This window comes from Podarcis muralis, chromosome 7, assembly GCF_964188315.1.
Source record: "Podarcis muralis chromosome 7, rPodMur119.hap1.1, whole genome shotgun sequence".
Taxonomy (NCBI): domain Eukaryota; kingdom Metazoa; phylum Chordata; class Lepidosauria; order Squamata; family Lacertidae; genus Podarcis; species Podarcis muralis.
In genome coordinates, this window is record NC_135661.1 from 33547320 (window position 1) to 33572734 (window position 25415).

General features: G+C 44.2%; 1 protein-coding gene across 7 annotated transcripts in view; it reads right to left on the bottom strand.

Annotated features, from left to right (window-relative positions):
• The window catches only part of MYLK3 (myosin light chain kinase 3), a 30579-nt gene extending 8921 nt beyond the window's left edge, over window positions 1-21658 (bottom strand). Inside the window, exons 1-7 of one of the 7 annotated variants that reach the window (XM_028740240.2) lie at window positions 21636-21658; window positions 20894-21029; window positions 7593-7665; window positions 6161-6572; window positions 3970-4535; window positions 2740-2845; window positions 840-933 (exon numbers count right to left, since the gene is read on the bottom strand). In XM_028740240.2, the coding sequence (XP_028596073.2) occupies window positions 840-933; window positions 2740-2845; window positions 3970-4535; window positions 6161-6572; window positions 7593-7665; window positions 20894-21029; window positions 21636-21643 (1395 nt within the window). In that variant the 5' untranslated portion in view covers window positions 21644-21658. Of the gene's footprint in view, window positions 1-839; window positions 934-2739; window positions 2846-3969; window positions 4536-6160; window positions 6573-7574; window positions 7666-10399; window positions 11097-15939; window positions 16089-20893; window positions 21030-21368; window positions 21417-21635 lie in introns of those variants that run through there. The other 6 variants (XM_028740239.2, XM_028740244.2, XM_028740242.2 and 3 more) reach the window with 6 other exon arrangements.
• Between the last annotated feature and the right edge of the window lie 3757 nt (window positions 21659-25415).

Here is a 25415-nt window from a genome sequence, read left to right on the forward strand (position 1 = left end):
TAACTGGGAGCACCTGCACTCCGAGAATGGTTGCTTGTTCTTTTGCTGCATTCATTAAACATTTCTGTTACTGGTAAGAGACTGCTTTCTCTTTGTACTGCTTATCTACAGCCAAGGGGGGAGGAAGCCGAGCCCCCAAAGCCTGACACTTTCCCATAAACAATAGCTTGCTTGGGAGTACGCTGTATCCCAAAATGCAAGCAGCCTGGAAGTGTGATTTGCTGATTTCAATGGAGTCTAGCTTCCAGTTAAAAGGTTTTTGGGTCGCACCAGCAAACTGCCCACCACAAACCAAGTGCATAACCTAAAAGGAATCAATATTCACTGTTGTGCATTTGCATGCCTGGATCTGCTATTTGTGATCAAATGCAAACCTGTGTACTGTGTACCTGCGTACCGTTCCTGATCTCTTCTCACAAACCCCAATTAGTCCCAGGATCTAACCCCACTAGGCTTTAGATTGTGGGAAGAACTATCCAGTCCTTCTATCCAGTCCTTCTAACAGCGAACTCAACTGGCAAGTGCTGCCAAGTTTGTAACCAAAACAGATTCAGCTGAGAGAGGAGGTTGGTATCACCATGTTTGGGGAGACCTCAAGGTTTGCAAAAATGCACAAAAAAAGCTTTAAAAAAGCTTTAAAAAAAAAAAACCCCAAAGAGCAGAAGAGCCCTAGAACAACCTAATCAGGACTGAGGATGCTCTGTAGCCATGGGGTTTAGAGAGACAGCTAGAAAGGGAGAGTAGGATATCTTGCTTGGAGGCAATGCCTAGACTTGGCTTGAAAGAAAAGGTCCCCACTCTTTGCCTTGCTTTTTTATTTTTAACGAGGATATAATTACCCTTTCTTTTGCTACTTTCACTTTGATGATCTTGGCTGCCAGGCAGAGTCCCGTTGACTTTTCGGTGCACTTGTGAACTTGACCAAAACGCCCCCTGTTGATGGAGAAGACAAAGCAGTGAAGCCCGGAGGGGAAGCGGCTTAGAGGCCCACTCACCGCAGACGCCTCCGGAGACAAACTATTCTTATCGTCAATTAAAAATAACTTGGTACAAAGGGAACGGAATCGTGGAGGTCGGGAGGTCTAAGGGCTCTTCTTTCTCCCAGCTTAGGGGGGGATTAGGCTTGATCTTTCCAGCCAGTTGTCCACTGCTTACATTAAAATATTACACCCCATTTGTATTCCTCGTTTTCACCGTGGAATGACAACCTGACGGTGGTCTGCGTTGGGTTCCGTAACTGGACACGCCTGGTCTCTGTCCTTTAGCAACACATTACCAAAGCTTCCTTCGAGTGGATATTTCTGTGCTAAATCTGTTTGTTTCTAAATGATGCCAGAGTCAATAGCTACGGGCGGGCGTTCTCAATTTCTACATTACAACCTCAGTCCAGATGTTGGGAAATGTCAAAGTAACATTGTAGGGTTTTCTCCACTAAGTCCTACCCAAGATAGACCCATTGACATGAAAGGACCTGAGTAAGGCCCCATCTGCTCTACGTGTTTAAAGCAGTATCATAGCACTTTAAACAGGCATGGCTCCACCCCAAAGAATCCTGGGAACTCTGGTTTGTTAAGGGTTATGAGAATTGTTAGGAGATCCATACGGCTGCAGTTTCCAGAGTCTCCTAGGAAAAGAGACTAGTTGTTAAACCACTGTGGGAATTAAAAGGGCATTATTCAGAACTGCGGTTTGCACAACACACTAAGGAAGACCATCTTAGCTGCCTCTTAGTGCAGACCCAGGTCATAAAGCCCAAACGTCCACAGCCACTGCCTAACATGAACCAACATTGGCAAGACTGATAGCAACAGCAGCATCATTGGTCCATGCTTAAGATAATACTTTATTCTCTCACCAATTATGTTGTTTTAAATGTGCATTTTACATTCGACTTCCTTTATAATGTTAAGATAATTGGTTTTGAGTTTGTTGCTGTTGTTTACTCTGCTGCGTTAAATGTATTCTGTACTTCACCTCCTTGGCAATGTTTTGTTTTGAAATCTTTTCAGGTAGTATTTCAGGTTCCCGTTAATCAAGTTGCTTGGAATGTACTCTATTTTATACTTGACTTTCTTGTGTAAGGTCTTATTCTGGATTGTTTCATTTGATGCTTTATTGCAAACCGCTTTTAGATTATTGTTTATAAAATATATAAAGTGGTATAGAAATGAAATGAATAATAATGATAATTATAAAGATAAATGATTAAAAAATAGAAACAGTAACAATTAATTTCTCATGTATTCAAAATCCAATTAAAATGATATAGTTGAATTAATTCAACAAAACTGATGGACTTGATCCGGTGGTACTAGCTTTTCAAAGTCTGATAGTTATTTACATCTCCAGTGCCCCGCTGCTACCCCCTTGCTTAGGAGTCAACTCCGAGGCGTCTTCAGCCCCACAATAAAATATTTGAGGGGGGCAGGCTCCCCCTAAGTTGATGGGCATTGCCATTCAAATGGTGTGCATGCACCACATCATGTGATCGCTTATGCAGGATATGGCTTACCGGGGCCTCCTTCCAATATTTTATTAAAGTTGGCACCCCTGCTTGCTTAGGTAACCCCACCAACCCCCAGCAGCCACAACTGCCCACTTTGGGCAACACTGATCTTCCCTCTTCTTCTGGCTTGGCAACCATATCCCGTCTCTCACCCCTGGGTTTAAATGTTATCATACCTGGTATGATTTTTAAATATATAAAAATAATAAGGAGGGCGTTTTAGCGGGACTCACCCTCCCAAGACTTCGTGATGGCACACAGAGTAACACGCCGTCAGCTCAGTTTGCTTGATGCTCACGATCCGATGTTCAAAAGGAGCAGGAGGCGGAGGGCTGTCGTCTGAAGCAGAAACAAATGGTGCTTATGGCACTAGTTTTTCTTGCATGCACATGTAGTAAAAAACCAAGTAAAACTATTTAGTTTAAATAAATCAACAAAATCTATTAGATCAACAGAATTTATTAACTTGATCCAATCATAACTGGTTATGGTGAGTACGCTCAACTAATTATTCCATGCAGCCTATAGGTCTTCGAGTGCTTCTGAAATCTGCCCAACCAGTTTGACATGAGGCTGTTAAAATGTCAAGAGTGTCTGTACGCTATAGGCAATTATGCCTATATTGTGTGATGTCCCACCCACTTGAAAATCATTGTCTTCCTCACAGTTTTGCCATGCCTTTCACCAGCCAAGGGAATGTGTACAAAAATGCATGTACTGGGGTTAAAGTGTGCATACAAAATGCATATATTGGGATGCAAAAATGCATTACATTAGGAACCTCTTTGCAAAAATTGTGCATGTTAGGCAAAGTGGCATACCAAATTAACACTAAGATACCGGTGAATCTTCATCAGGACTTTTTTTTTTAATGCAAAGTGAAGTGGAAATGAAAGGAATGGAATTTAAGACTGGAAAAAATGAGAAGCTGAAGGGAGCCAGAATTGACCAATTCATCTCAATGACCTATTTGCAAATTAAGCCCCTACTGTCCCCCCAACCCTGGTCTGAAAGCCCGTGTTATGTTCACGTTTAATGAAGGTGGATTTCTGTATTGGGGAGGGTGGGGGATTTATGTTATGTTGTAAATAAAATTTCCAATAATAAAATAAAATAAAAATGAAAGCCCTCTCTTGATGGACCTAAACAGGTCTTTGTCTGGTCAGTGGGTTGATAGGAAACTGCTAATGAAACTAATGAAAGGGCCAAAGCTCACTGGAGGAGCATCTGCTTGGCATGCAGAAGGTCCCAGATTCAACTCCTGGCCTCTCCAGGTAGGACCACAAGAACCCCCTTCCTGAAATCCTGGAGAGCTACTGCCAGTCAGTGTGGGCAATACTGCACTCAATGGACATAGTGTCCAACCCCCTCCTCAATGCCACTGAATCAGTTTCAAAATATTTTAGATTTGTAGTGTCCATGTGACCCAGGCGTGTCTGGGTAGCACATGTCCCGCTTCTTACCAATGATGACCTCCTCCACTTTACCGGCTGCTAAAGACGCAGCATCTTCAGTCGGTTTCGTGGCAACCTGACTGGGTCTTCTTCTCTCTTCCCTTTCTGCAGGTGAGCTACCCGATTCCACAGTCTCCAATCTGCCGTCTTTCACAGAGTCTTTCGTTATCCTTGTCGTTTCCTTGGGAGCTTTCACTTTGCCTCCTGGATCTTTCCCAGAGTCCCTTGCCACTGAATTTGGGCATGGAGCCATTTTGCATTTGACCTCTGCTCTCCCTTCGGTCTTCTTAAGTGGTGATGGAGGAGGAGGAGGACCCATCAGTTTGGGCGCCTGCTCAGATTGCTTCTCCGAAGACTTTGCCCCTCTTGGTTCTTGGGCTGGCTCAGCCCTGCTGTTCTTCGAGGGCTGCTTAGCTTTACAAGAGTCTGGCAAGCATTTTGTTCCTTCACCTTTTGATAGCGGTGGGCAAATTGCTGGTGCTCCGTTGCTGTTGCCTCCTTGGCTTCCAACACCAGCTTCTTTCCCCTTCAACGCTTCGTCTTGAGCATCGCTCATTTCCATGTTGATCGAAAGCCTGCAGAGCAAACACTTTTCAGTTTCAGATGTTTCCTTGTGAACTTTTAGCTCCGTGGTTCCCAAAGTTATTTGGACCACTTCCCCCTTCGTTCCACAAACTCATCCTCAGTGCTCCCTATCCTACCCCATGAAAAGCATTGTTCACAATTGCATTCTGCACAACCCACTAAAGAAGATAATACGACAATAAAATTCAAAGCAGTAACAATTAATTGCACATTTAGTCAAAATCCAATTGAAATTATTTAGTTTAATTAAATCGACCAAATGGATGAACTTGATCCATTGATACCAGCTTTTCAAAGTCTGGCGGTTATTCGCATCTCCAGCACCTCCCTGCTGCCCCCTTGCCTCTTAGCACCCCACTGGATAATCCCACTGCCCCCTTTGGGAGCCACTGTTTTAGCTGGCCCTAATGAAGGTATTACCTTTGTGGGTTTTTTTCTTCCTACTGGAAATATGATTCAGAGCAGCTGTGCCAGCTGAGGCTGATGGGAGTTGTAGTTCCAAACACCTAGAGGTTGCGGAAGGCTGACCTACCCTAATTAAGTCTGCAGAATACTTCCTTCACTTAAGACTATTGCAAGGTGAAAGCTTTTGCAGCATGACCAAGCTGATCGTAGTTCAAGGTATTGCCTGGTCAAGGTTTCAACATGGCAGGAACACAAAGCAACCTGTTTGGTGCAATGCCTGTTTTTCTAATACTGCCACCTGCTGGACACAACCTAGGCAAACTTGTGGTCCCTTGTCTCTCCCCGCCCCCCTGCAACAGTCCAGAGCCTGCCACCCAGAGCCAATTGCTTCTCCTTGCCTCATGCGCAGGCTGTCCCTGGTTGCTGAATATATTTACTTGTCAATAACATTGTTCCAGAAGCCTGCAGTGGAGGGAATTTTTTTGTGTTTGTTTGTTTGTTTGTTTTAAGTATATAACCCTGGATCTAAAGAGCATCTTGTAGCATGAGCAATGCCCCTCCCTGGCCACATTTTCTATACAGCTTTCGAACTCTAGTTCAAGAGTAACCAACATGGTGCCCTCCAGTCCAGATAAGAACGTAAGAAGAGCCTGCTGGATTAGGCCAATGACCCACCCAGCTCAGCATCCTATTCTCACAGCTGCCAACCAGATGCCTGCAATGAGAAACCCACAAGCAAGACCCAAACATGAGAGCACTCTCTCCTCCTGTGTTTTCCAGCAACCGGCATTCAGAAGTATTTTACGAGAAAATAAGAAGCTATGCCAAAGGTGGGGAACCCGATGTCTGAATGTGGCTCTCTGGGCTTTTCTATCTAGCCCTCAGGGCTTTCCCCAGGCCCATTCCCCAGGCACTACCCCTCAGCTACCCTGCTCTGATGCCTCCCTTGAGAACTTTTGCCTGCTTAGAATGTGTCCTTGAATTACAATCATGCCCCTTGCTTGCCTGGGAGGAGAGACAGCCCTGTCTCTCTAAGACTCTGGCTGTTGCATGGTTGGAACATAGCCTACCCTACAAAATTATGAGTCACCTCTGTTGCTCCACCCACTTTTATCCCTGACCACCACCACCACCACCATGAGCACGCAGTCCCTGGAAGCCTTGTTCACAAGGTGAAAAAGCTTTGCCCACCTCTAGGCTATGCCATTACCTTGTCCGTATAACTTCACCACCAGGCTTAGAGGCAGATGGCACAGTTTTCACAGAAGGAGCACCAAGCCGGGAATCCTCGTTTTCATTTCCCTTTGCTTTTGGATTGACATGCTTCTTAAGAGGATCTTCCAGGCCAGAGGCTTTGTCTGTCTTCTGGCATCCAGCTGGATTGCCGCTGCTTATGCAGGAGAGGCCATTGTTCTGGAGCACGGCACTGACCCCAGCAGCGTCCTTTTGCTTTGGGCAAGCTTTGGGGTCACCTGCCTGTCCCTGAGCTTCTTTGGTTTCCAACTGGGCCGCCTGCTGTTCCGTACTTGGACTGCAGTCAACTTTGGAAAGGACCGGACCAGCCACGTTCACCTTTTCACATGCTCCATCACTGCCATCCAACTTCCTCTCCCTTTTGTTTCCTAAGGACAGAAGTGATGCCAACAGAGAAAGCATTGAATGAACCATTAGTGGAAGGCAGTATATATGGGGTGGAGGGCCCACTTTGCAAAAGGAAAAAGGGAAAAAGATAGGAGAGCACTGCCTAGGGCTCCATTTGTACTGTACATTTAAAGCAGCACCACACCATTTCAAACAGTTATTACTTCTCCCATAGAATCTTAAAAATGATGTTCCCTGTATCAGTTGCATGGAATGTGTATGTTGGTCCCAAGTAAGAATAAGGCTTGATAGGTGTGTCTTCATTGTAAAAACTTTGGGGAGCCTCTGAATAAGGATGTATATTCTCTGGGGGAAAGTATTAGAATCATAGAATTTTAGAGTTGGAAGGGACCCTGCAATGCAGGAATCGAACCTGCAGCCTGGGAACTGTAGTTTGTTAAGAGTGCTGAGAGTTGTTTGGAGGCCCCCTATTTCCCCCTTAGAGCTACAGTTCCCAGAGTTCCCTGGGAAGAGGGATCAACTGTTAAACCACTCAGAAAATTGTACCTCTGGAAGGAAAGTAAAGAGTCACTGAACACTTTTTTAAAAAAAGAGAAACAGAAACAAATGCAGTTTCCAGGATTCTTTGGGAGCAGATTTGTATTTGTATTATTTGTATTTGTATACCACCTTATACCCACAGATCTCAGGGCAGTTCATGAGATAAAATCACAATAAAAACAAAAACAACCCAATAACCCCCTCCACACACACACACACGTTTTAAAAGGGCATTGGATGTCGATCAACCAAAAGTCTGGTTAAAGAGAAATGTTTTTGCCTGGCACCTAAAGATGTATAACGAATATTTGAAATTAAGAAATAAAATAAACATTTAGCTCATTTGTTGCATTTCTTATCTTATTAAGACCCCAACTTGAGTGAAGGTCCTGATATTGGCCAAAGTGCCATGAAATTTCTCAGCAATGGATGCTGTGCCCGCTCTGCACATCTGTTCACTGTGATGCTTCTTTTGTAGATACCTTTCAAGGAGTACTTGCCTTCTGCCTGGATTCCTTTGCTGCTAGGTGCATGCTTCCCTTTTGCACCTTTTTCTTCTGGTTTATCTTTAGTCTAAAAGGGGGGAAAGGGAAAGTCCGGTCAATGTAAGAAGAGCCTGCTGGATCAGGGCCAATGGCCCATCTAGTCCCATATTCTGTTCTCCCAACCAACCAGGGACCAACCAGATGCCTCAGTGGGAAGCCTGCAAGCAGACAATGAGTACAAGAGCAGGACTAGTAGCTCTTGACAAGTCTTAGCCTTCATGAGTTTGTCTTATCCCTCCCTCCCACAAGCCATGCAAGTCGGTGGCCATCCCAAAATCTTGTGGTCGGGGATGAGCAAAGGAACATTAGAAGAACTCTGCCTACTAGAAGCCCAAAACAACACCTGAGGGCATCTGCACTCTCCCCATTTGTGATTCTCAGCCGCTGGATATTCAGAGGGATGATGATGATGATGATGATGATGATGATAATGATGATGATGATGATGATGATGATGATGATGATGATGATGATAATAATAATAATAATAATAATAATAATAATAATAATAATAATTTATTATTTATAACCCGCCCATCTGACTGAGTTTCCCCAGCCACTCTGGGCGGCTCCCAATCGAGTGTTAAAAACAATACAGCATCAAACATTAAAAACTTCACTAAACAGGGCTGCCTCCAGTTGTCTTTTAAAAGTAAAATAGTTGCTTATTGCCTTGACATCTGCTGGGAGGGCGTTCCACAGGGCAGGCGCCACCACCGAGAAGGCCCTCTGCCTGGTTACCTGTAGCCTCACTTCTCACAGCGAGGGAACTGCCAGAAGGCCCTCGGAGCTGGACCTCAGTGTCCGGGCTGGACGATGGGGATGGAGACGCTCCTTCAGGTATACAGGACCGAGGCCATTTAGGGCTTCATCCAATAATGGAGGGGGAACATAGCCATTGCAGCTAATAGCCACCCACTTGCCACAGTTAACTTGCAAAGGTTATATAACCTTTTCCCTCATTTACTTCCCTCAGTGTCATTTTCAGATTCAGGCTGGGAAGCGTTTGGTCAAAATGGCCTCAGTGTCCTTGCCACGGAAATCAATGCTCCTTCCCTTGCCCTCTCCCTCTGGACCCAATCCATATCACTGCACAGCAAGTAAGAGGAGGTGGTTTCTCGACCTCCTTGCTCCACCACTTCGATGTGTGCAATGAACATTTCTGCAAGGCTGTTTGTTCTGCCTGCGTTCAGAGTTGCATCTTTCGGTGTAGCAGCACCAGCGGTTTGAAACTCCCTGCATGTTTAACGTTAGGCTGGAGGCTTACCTAGAGTTGCCCTTGTCAAGGAGCTGTGTCGGCAACACACACACACACACACACACACACGTGTCACTTTACAGTGGTACCTCGGGTTACATACGCTTCAGGTTACACACTCCGCTAACCCAGAAATAGTGCTTCAGGTTAAGAACTTTGCTTCAGGATGAGAACAGAAATTGTGTTCTGGCAGCGCGGCAGCAGCAGGAGGCCCCATTAGCTAAAGTGGTGCTTCAGGTTAAGAACAGTTTCAGGTTAAGAACAGACCTCTGGAACAAATGAAGTACTTAACCCGAGGTACCACTGTACTACAATAGACATATTAGAAACTACTACATTTTACATGACCCAAGTACTTAAAGCATCCAGAGTGAGGCGAGGAGGAAGGGCCGGGGGGGGGGGGGAATGCACATGTTTGTGCCATAGTGCCATGAGGTCTAGAAGCTTCTCTTGCAGTTTGATCTTGCCGTGACAGCTGCAGCACATTGCCACATGCATATACCATGCACCCTATAGTCTCCAGCAGCCTACCTTCATACCGCCTTGCCATTTCTCCTACTACTCAGCTCCCAGCTCTTCTCTAAACTCACGACCTTACACAGATAACTGGAGACATATTTCTGGGGTGATTTTTGTGCGCGCGCACATGCACACCAGGCCTGCACCCCCTTGCTAATGCTGTTACACTTGATAATACTGACGCTGTCTCCTGCTACAAATGAGTCTCAACAGGTCTATCCAGACAAAAGAACTTAAGGAGAGATTGGCTGGATCAGAAGGGGGGAACCATCTGGTCCAGCCCTCTTGGTGATGACTTACCGAAATTTAGACAACACGTAACAAAGGCAAAACAGATAAAATTAACTGAACACATAAACAAATACAATGAAACAGTGGTGCTATGTGTCAAGACAGCTCTTTTAGCATTTCATAAACTGAGACAAAAAAAGAGTGTAAAGGCTTATAGAATATGTCTGCCTGAAAACTAAAAATTTATTTCTCTTTCAGGAAGTATAATCAGATGAAAGGATGGGCAGAATACCATGACAGAGAGAATGCTAAACTTTGCATTGAATCCTACAGTTCCAGGGCACAAACAATTTTATTCAAAAACTATCAACATTACATCCAGTTTCTCTCAGTGGTCAGCCAGCTGCCCATGGGAAATATTAATCCAGCAAATATTGAAAATATGTTCCTTAGTTATGTATACTTGGTTTTCTGTTTTAATATTTTCATATATTTTTACCACTTCAAGGTCCTGATTCATCAGTTGAAGACCAGTTGTCTGGAATATAAAATCATACACAGTGGGAGGGGATCTAAAGCATATTGTTGGACCACAGCTCCCAACATTGCTGGCCATTGATCATGCTAGCTGGGACTGATAGAGGCCAACACCACCTGGAGGGTCATGGGTTCCCCATCCCACTAAATAAATGTGATAAGATTTCTACTAATGCAGGAGGTCTTGAACAAGCAACGTGGGGAGAGGGGGACTCACCTCTTCTGCGGTTTCAACCAGGCTCCCTTTCTGCCAAGGGACAACACCCTTCAGGATAAAATCCACTACCTTTGAGTTTTTGAAAGTCTCCCCCAAACATTTCACAACCTTGTCCACCGAGTCCACCATTTTCTCCATCTTCTCCAGCCTCTCCCTGTACTTTGAAGAATCTTGATGGGTCACTTTTATAAGCTTCAGGATCTCGGTACATGTGCTTTGGGTGTCCATTTGGTGAACCCCGTCTTCAAATTTCAGGCCCCTTTTTAATCCACCGATCTGGTCGGCAGGCGTCCGTGAGACGGTGAGCCTGTGAAGGCCTTTCCCCAAATCATCGATCCCTTGGTTAACCTTCTGAAGCTTTCCCGTCATGTCTTCTTGAAAATTCAGCAGTTTGTCTACCTTCTCGTTGAGAAGGTTCAGTTTTTGGTCCATTGTGCTTAAACTGTTCCCTTTCGTAACCCGTGACTTATTTACAAACTCTTCGTCGATCTCCTGGTTGTTTTCAGACATCGTGGCCAAAAAAAAAAAAAAGGATTAGGCAGGTAGCCCCATTACTTGTTGAAGTTAGAGGATAGCTCTATGAAATTCCATCTCGAGTTGGAAAGGAAGGAAAATTCTAGAACACTTTGTGAGGGCGTCACTAATTAGCTGCTATGTAAGATATTCCTCCTGCAGGCTTATAATGATGATCTTAACTTGGCGGTGGGCTTGAGGGATGTCTCCCCCTCCCTCTTGGCCTTCTGACGTCACAGAATCGTTTAAAATTCTTTCCTTGAGAGGCTGTTGATAACCAAGCATGTTGAGAATTGGCAATGGTCATGTAGCAGACATCCCTACCCAGAGAAAGGAGAGGGCAAGAATGTTTTGCTGTTTTTCCCCTACTCCTTGGGGAAGGCCAGTGGTGTGCACTGAAACCACATAAAATGCCTTGCTTCGTCCCAAAAGGAAAGGATGGAATTGAGCTGGATACAACATGGTATGGCCTAAAAGAAGCCAGCATTGTGAAAGCAGAAATGCGCGCACAATGATCAAAACACATACATGCCTTCCGCGCCCAAGCTTGGCCGGCAGTTGAAATTTAAAAATAGACCGTCATGACAGCGATATGGAGTATATATCTACTGCCAGCATGCCTTTGTCAACTGAAACAACTCAAACTGAATTCTTCATTCGGTGCCAAGAGAGCCCCCAGTGTAAAAGGAAAATGGGGGGAGAGAAAATCTCCGCAGAATGGCATGTCAACATTGTTTCCACAATTAACAGTAAAATAATTAGCCCTCAAAAATGATTTTCCCACAAAAATTACTGAGGCTCTAACGCTGGAAATGTTTGCAGCACCTGAATCTTGCTGAAATCATTGGGCCAGGCTAATTCTTACAAGCTTTTGATTATGTATTTGTTTCGGTAGTTCCATCTGTACCGAGGCGTGTGTGTGTGTGTGTGTGTGTGTGTGTGAGAGAGAGAGAGAGAGAGAGAGAGAGAGAGAGAGAATCTTCTTTCCGTTAGCAGTAACTGGAGTATTTCCTGGAGGGGCAGGGACAACTCCCAGCCACCACACCAGCCATGGGAATAGCTCCCCAAGCAGTCCCTTTTGATACCTGGGTCTCCCACAACCTTCCTCTCAGTGTGTGCTCTCTGGCACATGCTCACCTGCCAACTTAGATCTCTGTGACATTTTCATTTGACGTCAGTCGCACGTACAAGAATAATTTATCAGTTGAAGCTTAGGCTCGGCAGTTCCACAACAACAGAGAGCCATGGAAGGGGTAACAGCTTGAGCAGAGGAGCAGTCATGCCTGGCAACAGTAATACTTAGCTGTCGAGCATTCAAAGCACTGCACATTGGTTCTCTTGTCACAAACCTCACAACGACCCTATGAGGTAGGCCAAGACCATTGTCTTCTTGCTGTGGGGGCAGGGGTCCAAGTCCTTCCAAGAAGTATATCCAGTGCATTCACAGCAGAGATGCAATTCAGACCAAGAACTCTTTCATTCACAGCTTAATTAATTTTTAAAAGCTACTGGTATTTTGAGAAGAAGTTCTTGGATCTTACTACTTTGCCAATTGGTGCCTTGCAACATCTGGATTTGACTCATGAGCTCTCAAGAATGATATGCCTGGTTCCTTCACTGTCTGCTGTAGGAAAGGCAATGAAGACTATTTTATTTACCACAGGTGTGCACAGAAGGTAAATCTGAATCTACTGGTAGATCTCTGGGTGATAGTAGAGAAGCAAGAGTTTCTGATCACCTAACCACAGTATTCATTCATTGGTTTATTTATATACAGTGGTACCTCGGGTTACAAATGCTTCACGTTACAAATGCTTCGGCTTACAGTCTCCACTAACCTGGAAGTAGTACCTCGGGTTAAGGACTTTACCTCAGGATGAGAACAGAAATCACGTGGCGGCAGTGGGAGGCCCCATTAGCTAAAGTGGTACCTCAGGTTAAGAACATTTTCAGGTTAAGAACAGACCTCCAGAACAAATTAAGTTTGTAACCAGAGGTACCACTGTACTGCTTTTCGCCTAAACTGCCCCCCCCCCAACACACAAGCGGGAAACCAATTAAAACAAATACAGGATATAATAGAAGTACAGTAAATGCAAATGCACAATCAATAAATAAATACAATAAGTCAATACAAATATAAAAGAGCAAAAACCACCAGAAGCACCATCAATCATATTGAAACTACATACATGAGCCACATTCATACTTTCACCAGAGATACAGCTCCTCAGCATCTACCCCTCGTGTAGAAGTCACGTTGACTCACATCTTTGCACCTGCTTCTCTCTGTCACCCAGGAGCAAGCCCATGCTCAGAAGCATCATCAAAGGGAATGTTCTCAGCCTCACCATATCCCAAAGGAGATACCCAAAAGGGATAAACTCTTTTGATGTCTTCCTTTTGGTGTCTCCCCACTTGGAGCCACATTACCAGGGCTGGTCTGCCAGCAGCAACTGACCACCTACAGAATGGTGAATGAATCAACTTGCCTCTAAAAAGAGCTACAGGCCTGGCAAAATCCCTGAGTTCCCTGCGAAGCGGGGTCAATTTTTAAACCACACTGGAGGCTGTAGTTCTGTGCAGGGAACAGAAGTCTCCTAATACCGTAACTCTCAGCACCCTTAACAAACAACAGTTCCCACGGTTCTTTGAGGGAACCTATGACCATTTAAAGTCATATGAAGATACTTAGAATGTAACGTGCAGGTGGGGCCCATGAGCCTGGGTTCAGAGTACATGTGGAGCAAAACTTTGGCTTAGCTCAGCATGACGTAGAAGTAAAAAGTTATGGAAGGAGCAATGAGGCTGCAAGTGACTCTCTAGGAAGCTGCATTCATGTGGTCCCAGGTAAACCATGGTTTGGTTTACCATGACACAGGAGTTAGGCCATTAATGGTCCCTTCAGATGCCCTTTCCATTGTGCATCCATGATCATTTGTATTGGGGCAGTTATACATGATGTGTTTTCTTTTTTTCTTTTTTAAATAATATTTATTAAATTTTCCATTTTAACAATCCTATAAAAGCCACATTAAAACATTCCAAATTATGATACAATAAAAAAACCCAAATATTAAATGCCAAATTATATATCTTTTGGGTGACTTCCCATGCTCTGAAGTTTTCAATATTGTTTGTACCTGCAAAAATTTAAGGGTAGACATACTGTTTCACTTCCAATCAACTCCTTGACAAAATTCTGCAACTTTTTATACCACAAATATTCTTGTCTACTTTATTTCTTACCTACCCACAAGCAGGCCCCTTGTGCAAGAGCCCTCTCCCCTCCTGTGGTTTGCCACAACTGGTAGTCAGAAGCAACAGCTCCAACAGCTGAGGCAGAGCCAAGCCATTGTGGCTAGCAGCCATTGATAGCATTATCGTCCATGACTTTGTCCAACCCTCTTTTAAAGCTATCCAAGTTGGTGGCCATCTAACGATCAACACATTTGCTTGGAAATAAGCCCTCATTCTGATGTAGGAAAGTATGATATATTTTCAAGGTGAAAACCGTAAGAGGAGCAGAGTGGCGTAGCGTGGGGGGTGCAGGGGGGGCCGGCCGCACCGGGCGCAACATCTGGGGGTTAGGGTTAGGGGGCACAAATCCACGGGTTAGGGGGCGCAAATTACTTGCCGTGCCCCGGGTGCTGACAACCCACGCTACGCCACTGTAGGAGCACCTGTAACTACCATAACATCTCTATAGTTGGCTGGTTGCCCGTCAATTATAAAATGACGGTGATGGAGACAACTGATATTCTACGATATCAGTGCCAAGTCAGGCGCTGATATGGAGCCTATTTGCAACTGCCACACCATCTGCCTTTAACCGGGTGGTCATTTGTGGGTGGAGCAGGGAAGGGCTGTGGGGCCTAGAATTTTAGCACCAAAGTCCAGCCCTAGCTGCATTACTGTTCTTTGCTGAAAATAAATTGTGGATTTAAGGGATTAGAAAAACTGTGGACAACTTTAGGCCTCCGCTACAACTCTCACTTCTAGATTTACTGGCTGGTTCTGATGAGTGATGGAGCTCAACAACATCTGGAGTGTCACAAGGTCCCCAATCCCAGGATTAGAGGAATGCACATTTAAAAGCAAAGGTTTCTATCCTTTAAGTAAACCACCAAGGTTATTACTCATTCCCCACCCCTCAAAAGCTCCCTCTCTCCCTGCCATCTCTGATAAATGATTAAGTGACATAGAGAAAAACTAGAAACGAAGAATCTAACTTTCTTTCTTTCTTTCTTTCCCAAATTTTTTTATTCATTTTATAACACAAATAAAAAACACAAACAGAAAAGACAAACAATACAAACAAATTCTTGTCATATCCTTATTTTTCTAAACATTGTTAAGTGGGCTTCCCCAAGTCCCACCTATCTGATTTTCATTTTATGCTGTGTTGCTTTCTTGGGCAAAAAGAAGAATAACTGAACAGTTTTCAGCAGGAAACTCCTTGAAGTTCATCCCTCTCTTTGCATGATTTGTGACAGTTTTCCAGTGGACAGTTTTCCAGACACTGGACAGTTTTCCAGACCTTACCCCACAACCTCCAATGATGATGTATTATTAACACATATAGGGCAGGACAGAGGAAAACAACAACACAATGGTGCTAAGATTTGGAAGAAAAGCAGAACAAAATGAAAATACGTAATTTAAATAGGATCCATTCTGGACAAACACACACACAGATCCCTTGTTGTATTTATGACTTTTTATTCATTATTATCATAATCTGGTCCTCTCTTATGCCACTATTCATCAGACAGGACTGCAGCGTAGCATGTATCAAAACAGTGCACATCAATGAGATTTACCAAAAAAAAATGTAACATACAATTAAAACCAAAACCTGCACACATCTCTAAGTTAGCTGCAACAGCTTCAGCTAACTTGGAAAGGGTCTGGATATCTGAGACAAAATGCAACACAGTCAATTAGACCTTACATACAAGCAGTTTTTAAAGTTACTTTTAAAAATATATATATTTACAAATATATAAATATATATATTTGCTTACCGCAAACTTCTTTATGTAATCGGAAACGCGAGACCCTCCCATGCTCAAGCGAAGCGTCTTATGCAACGGGGATCCTTGATACAGCGTCCCCATTCCCTCCCCCTTTGGCCTTGTCGCTGGGCCAAACCACCAAGGCGCCCTGCAGCTATTGACTGCATTAAGAAACAAAGCCTCTGTGGACATTGCCATAACAGGCATTCCGCTTTATCTGCCACTACACAAGGCATTTCAGCCACTTCCTTATCTCCCAAGCCCTGGCTTTTATCTGTATTCCTACAGCTCACTTCCTGGGTCACTGATAAAGTCTGTGGGTGCAAAAACAGAGGATGCTGTTAATTTGAAGCCCCCCCCCCCAAGAGGGCACCCTCCCCCCTCCACATTGTTACCCCTTGTAATTTGGCTATTGGGTGAGCAAAAAATGTGTGTGAAAGGTATAAGGATGAGCAAGAAGCAACTTGATTGGCTTTAAAAGAGGATTAGACAAATTCATGGAGGAGAAGGGGGTATTGGGTTTATATTTTGATTATATACCGGTATTTTGTGGATTTGTATTTTGATTTTGTTCTGTGAACCGCCCTGAGACCTCCGTGTATAGGGCGGTATATAAATTCAATAAATAATAATAAAAATAATAATGTTGATGGCTACCCAGCATGGCTGTGCTCTGCCTCCACAGTCAGAGGCAGCAATGTGTCTGAATACCAGTTGATGGAAACTTGTGAAGCTTATGAATCTGCCTTGTTTTCATCAACCATAGTTATGGTTAGGCACAGATGAGGGTTCAGGCAACGCACTAAACAGACGGGAAAGCTTCTGATCTCTTTTTGACTACACCGGAGGAAGGGAAGTGTGAGCCCAGTGGGAGGCCATGCCCATTCTTGTAACACCAAACTATGGTTTGCTATGCCATCACTGTACAGAATCCATTGAGTTGGCCAGAAATTCTCTTGATCCTCATTGCCAACAATGAAGACCTAACTTTTGAATAAGGGTGTGACTCCACTGGCCCATATCCCTCCATCCCCAATACTTCTCTCTCCTTTTCACAATGCTTATTTGCCCTTGAGGGTGGGGGACGGGCTTACTTTTGCCTGTGAAACACAGTGCATAGGACTGAATAGGTTGATTGACAATACAGTGGTACCTCAGGTTACATACGCTTCAGGTTACAGACTCCACTAACCCAGAAATAGTGCTTCAGGTTAAGAACTTTGCTTCAGGATGAGAACAGAAATCGTGCTCCGGTGGCGCAGCAGCAGCAGCAGGAGGCCCCATTAGATAAAGTGGTGCTTCAGGTTAAGAACAGTTTCAGGTTAAGAACAGACCTCCGGAATGAATTAAGTACTTAACCCGAGGTACCACTGTACAAGTGCTCAACAGGAATAGTCACGAGGCCTCAAAACATAGGGAGGGCTGATTCTCCCTGCTAGCCCCCCACATGAGGCCCCGAGTTGGGAGGTGGGGAGACTTACCTCAAACTACCCAGAATGCTTGTCTCTGAGGCAGTTTTAATCCACTGGGCCAGGCTAGCTTGTTTGTCCTAGGGCAACTATGTCAATCTCAGTTTCTCTTGGTATCTCATGTGCAACTCTTGAAGGAGGGCTATGTCGTTTTGGAAGGGTATATTGTTTCGGAAAGTATGAACTCGGCAAGTGCACCATTAAATGAAAACTGAATTTAATTTCTCATAAGAAGAGCCTGCTGGATTAGGCCAAAGGCCCATGTAGTACAGCAGTCCTGTTTACACAATAGCCAAGCAGATGCTTCCAGATGTGGAGGCAGAGCATAGCCATCATGGCTAGTAGCCATCAGCAGCCCTCCCCACCCCCATGAACGATGGCTTGAGGACACCTTGTTTCCACTAACCACAGCTAAGATGTACCTCTGTCTGATTGAGATTAAATGACAAATAAACAAATAGAAACCTGAAGTGAATGTTTCCAGAAGGCTCTTCACAGCTGCATGCAAAAGGTCCCAAGTTCAAGAACCAGCATGTCTAGCTAGTGCTGGAAAAGGCCCCGTCTGAAACCCTGCAGAGCCATTCCCTGTGAGTGTATCAGTGTTTCCCGAACTTGTGTATCCAGCTGTTTTTGGACTACAACTCCCATAACTCCAAGCTAGCAGGACCAGTAGGCAGGAATGGCGGGAATTGTAGTCCAAAAGCAGCTGGAGACCCAGGTTTGGGGAACCCTGGTTTAGATAGTACTGAACAAAATGGAACAATGGTCTGTTTTGCTACAAACCAGCTTCCTGCCGCTCTCAGCTGAAGCTATGTGCATCAGTCTCATTCCCTAGCGACAGAGGCAAAATTCAGACAGCGAACTTCCTGGATCATAGATCTTAGCCATTAAGCTCCACCCGCAGAAAAAAAGAGTTTATTGAAGGAAGTGATGCAAATGTGATAAACAACCATGTTTAGATAGGGGCACTTGAGGCAAGTCAATATTTTTGTTTGCAAATAACACTATTATACTGTGCTTTGCAGAGGAGAGGCGTTCAGATAGCGGCAAATGCACGCAGAACTAGCGAGTGCCAAAGAAGAAAAAGGACAAGGCTTGCGTGATCGAGTGGGTCCCCGTTAGGAAATTTGGCAGCCAGGCTGGAACAAACACACTCACCACCCTGCCACCCTCCATTAGCGGCTCTAAATAGAGAATGCTAGTGTAAAAGGACACCTCGCCCGTTCTGCATTGTCTTCAATCAATGCATGTCTTACATGCAATTCGTGGAGATAATTCCACTGATCGATCAGCTTCCCCGAGCCGTTCTGCTTTATCTTCTGCAAGCCAGAATATGTTGTTCCTTTTCATATTTCTCAGATTCAAAAAGAGGCAGGCAGGGAGAAAGCAAACATGTTTGGGATTTGGGAGGAAAAGTCAAATGGCCAGCATGTTCTTCATTTGGCATTACAAATCTGTTAACCCTAACTGTTCCCAAGAGACTTGGGAACTTGCGTATCTGAAGAAGTGTGCATGCACACGAAAGCTCATACCAAGAACTAACTTAGTTGGTCTTTAAGGTGCTACTGGAAGGAATTTTTTTTTGTTTTGACTATGGCAGACCAACACGGCTACCCATCTGTAACTGTTCCCAAGAGAGTATTGGAAGCGGGAACATGGCTGTGAGAGAACTGCTTCCAAGAGAGGTTTTGCAGCACAGATCATTTCAGATACTGATTTTTTTTAATAAAAAAGTCTTATGCCACCTACTCTAAACAGAACGGCTCCCAAACACTAGACTTTAATAACATTTCAAAAATATGCACCAGCAAAGTCGAGCCATCAAATTTCCAAGACAAAGGCTAGTCCATAGTTTGGTGCTACACAAAGGTAACTGGAAGTCTAAAGCTCATACAAAGTTTCCTTCTCATTTTGTACTACTTTCTGGTTTGTGGCAAACCATGGTTTGTCATTGCATCTGAACTGCCAAGCTGTAGTTTACAACTGTCCTGCAAATCAGAATTGCAAACCGGTGTCTGGTTATGGTTTGAAACCCATAGACTCGGATATCCAAACGAGAGTGCCCTTCCATTTGCAGAAGAGGCTGCAATCCAGCAGAGACTTACACAAATATTTCACTGCTGCCTGCAGCCCCCTTGCCATTTCCCATAAAAATGGCTGTACCACACACACACACCCACACACCCACGGCACCCTTCCACTTGCAGGAGATGAAAGAACCCTGGTTCATGAGCAGACTTCCGTTTAGGGATCTCTGGACCCAACCCATAGTTTCCTGTTTCGACGTAACAACCAGCTATGGTTTTCTAAAACCCAGGAAGCAGCCAATTACTCTGAGGATGCGAGGGGGGGTGTGCCTCTTTCAAGCCTTGCTTTCATAGCTCCGAGCTACATTTTGCCATTTTGTCTGAACTGAGTCAAATAGCACTGTCAGCCAAGTAGCTGACAATTTTCAATATTATGCGAGAGATCAAGAAAACATAACAAGAAAATGTGCCCCGTTCCCGCAAGAGAACATATACTGCTCCTGTTACAATGAGACAGCGTGACGGTTGAATTCAAAGAGTGAAACTAGATGGGAATAAGAGACACATGATTTGTGCTGACATTCAGGGCAGAGAGATGCAATCCCACTTTGCCTACTTTTTGTGTCTGCAAAAGTTCCAGGGTGGACAGACTGCTTCATTTGCAATCATTGTGTGTCCTACAACTTCCTGATAAAATCCTCTAACTTTTCATACTGCCAGTGTTCTGGAGTTATTGTTTTTCCTTCCACTTTTGTTGCTCTGTGGAACAAGAGTGTCCCTCCAGATGGCAATAATGCAACAACATTAAGGAGGTATTACAAAACATTATATTGTGGTTGTTACTGATTTATTAATCATCTTCTAAACAACCACCACAAGGCGATTTACACGTAAAAAGAGTTGCAAACACAGAAATATATATATTTAAATCAAGACAGAAGAACCCACTTTGGAACTCCCTGCCTATTGATACCAGGCAGGTGCCTTCACTGTACTCTTTTGAGCTCCTGCTGAAAGCATTTTTCTTTAGACAAGCCTACCAAGATAGCCAGAATGTTCATGCTTATTTCAGTTATTTGTTTATTGCTGCTTTAAATTTGTTCAATTGCTTTCAATTATTGTTGTCCGTTGTTTTCATTGAAAAATATATATCGTTTTATCCTTTTTGATCAAACTGCTTTGATCCTGGGAAAGCTTGTCAGAACAAGCATGTCTTCAATTGTTTCCAGAAAGCGAAGATTGCGTGCACCTGTCGCATCTCAACAGGAATGCTAAGAAAGCAACACAATGTGTGGACGGCCCGGGATAATTCCACCACTAATCCATTACAATTGCATGTTGCAGAAAAACACCAGCCTGGAAAGGAGTCCCAGGCTGCAACGTCACATTCATGATTCGCAAGAAATATGCCTGAAAGAGCCACAAATAGAAAGAAAAGCCAGCATTGCCCGTTCCACTGGTACCTACCCTTTCATTCGTCTTCCATCCGTGCACCAAAGCCGCATTGGATACCAGCATATAGCACTTCTGAGGAGCAGCAGAGGGGACGAAGGAATGCAGCGCAACACTGAAAGCCTGGAAGATGGGCTGGGAGGGCAGAAGCCTTAAATTACAAAACGAAAGATGTAAAAGGACCGTTGCAAACCGTTATCGGGGGAAAGGGGAAAAGGGGAACATACACATACAGAGCCAGTGTGGTGTAGTGGTTAAGAGCGGTAGTCTGCTAATCTGGGGAACCGGGTTCGCGTCTCCGCTCCTCCACTTGCAGCTGCTGGGTGACCTTGGGCCAGTCACGCTTCCTTGAAGTCTCTCAGCCTCACTCACCTCACAGAGTGTTTGTTGTGGGGGAGGAAGGGAAAGGAGAATGTTAGCCGCTTTGAGACTCCTGAAGGGGAGTGAAAGGCGGGATATCAAATCCAAACTCTTCTTCTTCTTCTTCTACACTTATGGATCTGTCAAGGTCTCTAGCCGAAGAGGCATCATGCAGCAGCCTGAGCTACACTGACTGTCCTGCCTTGGCACAAACATATTTCAATAGGGTGCTCCGTTCCAAATGGATTAGAGCGAAAGGTCAGGGAGCCACAAGGCTCTCTCCACAGCTAATTAGTACCTATTTGTCTCCTGCATCTCTTAACACAGAGGGAGGAAATCCCCCCAGGACCAAAGGCGTTCCATTTTTAAACCTTCCCCCAAAAGGCTGATCACCTACATATACATTCTGGCAACATTGCCAGGGACAGGACACTTCTCCCAGCTGTTTCTCATTTTTGAGGTAGGATACATGAGGTTGGGGAGAAAATCAGGGCTTGTTTCTTGTTTATAAAATGCAGTTTGCCAGCGTAGGCTGCCCTCTGGAGACGGGTTTAGGTCATGGCCTCTTTTTAAAGAAAAAGAAAGTGTGTTTGTTTGTTTGTATCTTTACAGTGAGTAGAAAACAGAAAATTTAATTTCTTAAAGCGAAACATGTTGGCTTCCACCTTCATCAGTTGCTCTAATAAAAATGATGCTGTTTCCAAATGTTATAAGAAAATACTGCTCGTTTTCCCTTGAGGTATCCAAGAGCCCAAATAGAGTCCTTAAGTAGGTTCTCTATCGGTAAAAAATAACCAACCAGGCCAACCAGAATATATTGAGAAGCAAAGCAGCTAGTAAGCATATTTATTAAACTGTTGCAACAGGGTCCCCCGCTCACCCCACACAGGGAGGGAGGAAAGGAACCCCGAACAATGGTGTGCAAGCTCTTATATAGGGTGCCCACTTAGACTTCACCAAAGAGGAAATGCGTAATGAAAGGAGGCGTGAAACAGTGGAGGGTTTCCAACCTAATGGCCACTTTTCCATCCAGGTAACCTTCCAGTGATGGATGAGGTGTTTAAAAAATAAACAGCTCACCAGCATGGGCCTGGAACGTCCCAGCAGTAAAAGTATTGGGTGTGGGCCAGAAAGCAGTTTCAGCTGAAAGCATGTGGCAAGGAAAGGGTAAGGCAAATCGCTCCCTCCCGAGGGTGCTTTGCAAATAAGAAGGAGCAACCAGGGCTACCAGGCAGCAGCATGGCATGCCCTTTGCTTCTAATGGCCAAATAGCCACAGTACAGCAGTATACAGGGTGTTATTTTCTCTTGCGAATATACTGCCACCTAGCCGTAGAAGTTGCCATGTATCTCCCCCCCCCCCCCCGCCCCAAGTCAGGCTTTAAAGCAAGAGAATGTCATGGGGCTCCCTCTCCAGGCCAGCCTGCTAAATGAGCAGCCGTCCTGATCTTCTTTGCATAAAGCTTACAGTTTATTATTATGCCTCGGCTTTGACAAGCATTTGCTCCGATTTATTGTTAATCATGATGTTTTTCTTTCCTGCGTGCATCTGGAATGTTGTCTGAAAGAATGCAAATCATGTGTACATCATTGAGCTCCGCAGTTTTGCTTTCATCTCTGATTACTTTGAGCAAGAAGTGTAGAACGGGGAAAGAGAAACTGCCTCTTCCTCAATAGGTGCCAAACATGAATAACTGCTAGATAAAGAAAGTCCCAAATACATCCTCCAGATGAGCACTGATCCCAATTCGCAGAGCATTGATCTTTATTTTGTTGGCAGTGTGGTTTATGCAGCAATGTGCATCCCTTCTGAAAGGCTCCCATATTAGAGATGGGAGGATCAGTTAATTTTGGTTCTGTTTCTCATTCTTAAATTCTGTTTTCTACATTTTGCACCAATTCAAAAAGAAATCCTCATGAAAATTCATCAGTGCTTTATTTCAAATTTCCCCCAATAAACACTTTTTATATGGTTTTTACAAATACAGAGTTTTGCAAGCTATTTTCCCGAATATACAGCATATTTGCATGTTATAGTCACTAATGTTTTCATTTCCATGTGCGCTTTCCCCTAATATATGCATTTTTGTGAACGCTGGAGAACCTTGTTAGAAAATTCAGGTAAGTGCGAATTTCAAATGATAGCTGTTTCGGTTTGCATATTTTCAAAAGGCAAATTTGATAGATTTGGATTTAAATGCATAGTCCATTTTTTTCCTCCATTCCTAGTGTTTCTGCATCTTTCTGTTAATCAGATGTTGACCTCACACTGGCAGAGGCTGTTGGGAGTCCAACAACCACCTGGAAAGACACAAGCTTCACACCTATGTCACCCATGGTAGCATGATCGGAAGTTCATAAAATTATGCATGACATGGAAAAAAATGGATAGGAAAGTTTTTCTCCCTGTCTCATAACGGCAGAACTAGCTGGCATCCAATGAAGCTCAATGTTGGAAGATTCAAGACAGAGAAAAGTCCCCCTTCATGCAGCAGTTAAAGTATGGATGCAGGATGCAGTGATGGCCACCAACCTAGATAGCTTTAAAAGATTGGAGTAAATAATGGGAGAGAGGGCTATTGGTGGCTACTAGCCACAATGGCGAAGCTCTACCTCCACTGTCAGATACATCTTGCCTCTGAATGCCACTTGCTGATATACACAGTGTGCTGCTCTGCTCAGGTCCAGCTTGCCGGCTTCCCATCGGCACCTGGCTGGTCACAGTGAGAACAGGATGCTGGGCTGGATGGATCACTGGCCTGATCCAGCAGGGCACTTCTTATGCTCTTACACTTCAAATTGCTGCTGTTCACAGACCAGAATGTAAATAAATACGATGTTGGTCCTTTTCCCAAGTTGTTCCAAGTTGCCCATATGGATATTGGTTTGGGGGGGTGGGCGGGTAGGGAGAGAGACACGTTTTATTAGTTCTACAATCCTATTTCCATAATTGCTCCTGGTCTCAAGTACTTAAAGCAATGGCAAGCTTGCCCGCTTGCTGTAAATAAGCACCCAAAGTCCAGCTTTCAAGCTCCAGCTTTCAAGGGCTCAAAGACAACTCAGCGCCAATGTTCTCCATGCACAACGAATTAAAAATGTAGAGGCACAGCCTACAATTTGAAGAGCTGGAGAACTGGGCAGGAAGGTAAAGGAGGGGGGGCGAGAGAAACCACACAACAGAAACAAAAGCTCCCCACAATGTTATAAATTATAGGCTTTGCTTGCAGGAAGTGAAATGATTTTCCAGTGAAGTCGAGAGTTATTTTTAATCGCATTTGGAATTAAAGAGGCAACAGCTTATTTTTTTCCCTGCTCAGAGGTTGGTTTCTTGAGATGGTTTCCCAAAAGACAAGATATATGCTTTACCAAAGAATTTTGTTTCCATTTTTTTAAAGATCTTCATATATATATGAATGATTGCATTCTGAAAGATGTTGGAAATTTTGTTTTCTCCATTTGACTGTCAACAGCTTTTAGTGGGCTGTTCTGCTTATCCTCATTAGAAAGCCCTTCAAGGCACTCACTTAGCCCACTCAGTCGCAAGGGTCCATGATGCCCCCTGGAAAAAGGAATTATTATCATCAGCATACAAAACAAAAGCATTTCAAGTAAACTAAATGAACTAGCAGTACCAGGGTTGAACCAGTAGGTGGCTCACGGCCCAAACTCGGCCTCTGATGGAATTATGGCGGCCCCAGGCTGTGGAGTCTGAGCATGCTCAGTGGCCATGGAATGACTGTTGGAAGGGGCAGGCATAAAATTAAGAGGGGATGTAACAGAGTGTCCTCGAAAAGGCAGTGTGTCTTCTAGCCAGCTAGAAAGAGCACTGCATACTGTTGCCTTTTCTTGCAGGCCCAGCTGGCTCCCTCTATTTTCAATGTATGAGTGTTGTTGACTATGTATCCAAAATGGGACCATCTGCAGATAAGCTATGGAAATACTTCTATAAATAAAACAAGGTTTGCACAAGTGCAAAGCATCTCTATAAAAAACCTAAAACTCTTTTAGTCTTACAGCAAAAGTATGGGTCGTTCCCCCCCTCTCCACACGCTTCAAAGCTGCTGTTTTCGTCACATGTAGATGTATGCATATTTAATCAAACTAGTTTGATTCTGCAGCTGAGATTAAAAGGGGTGACAGTCCAACACAAATGCATCAATGCTTCTGGAAAAAAGAGG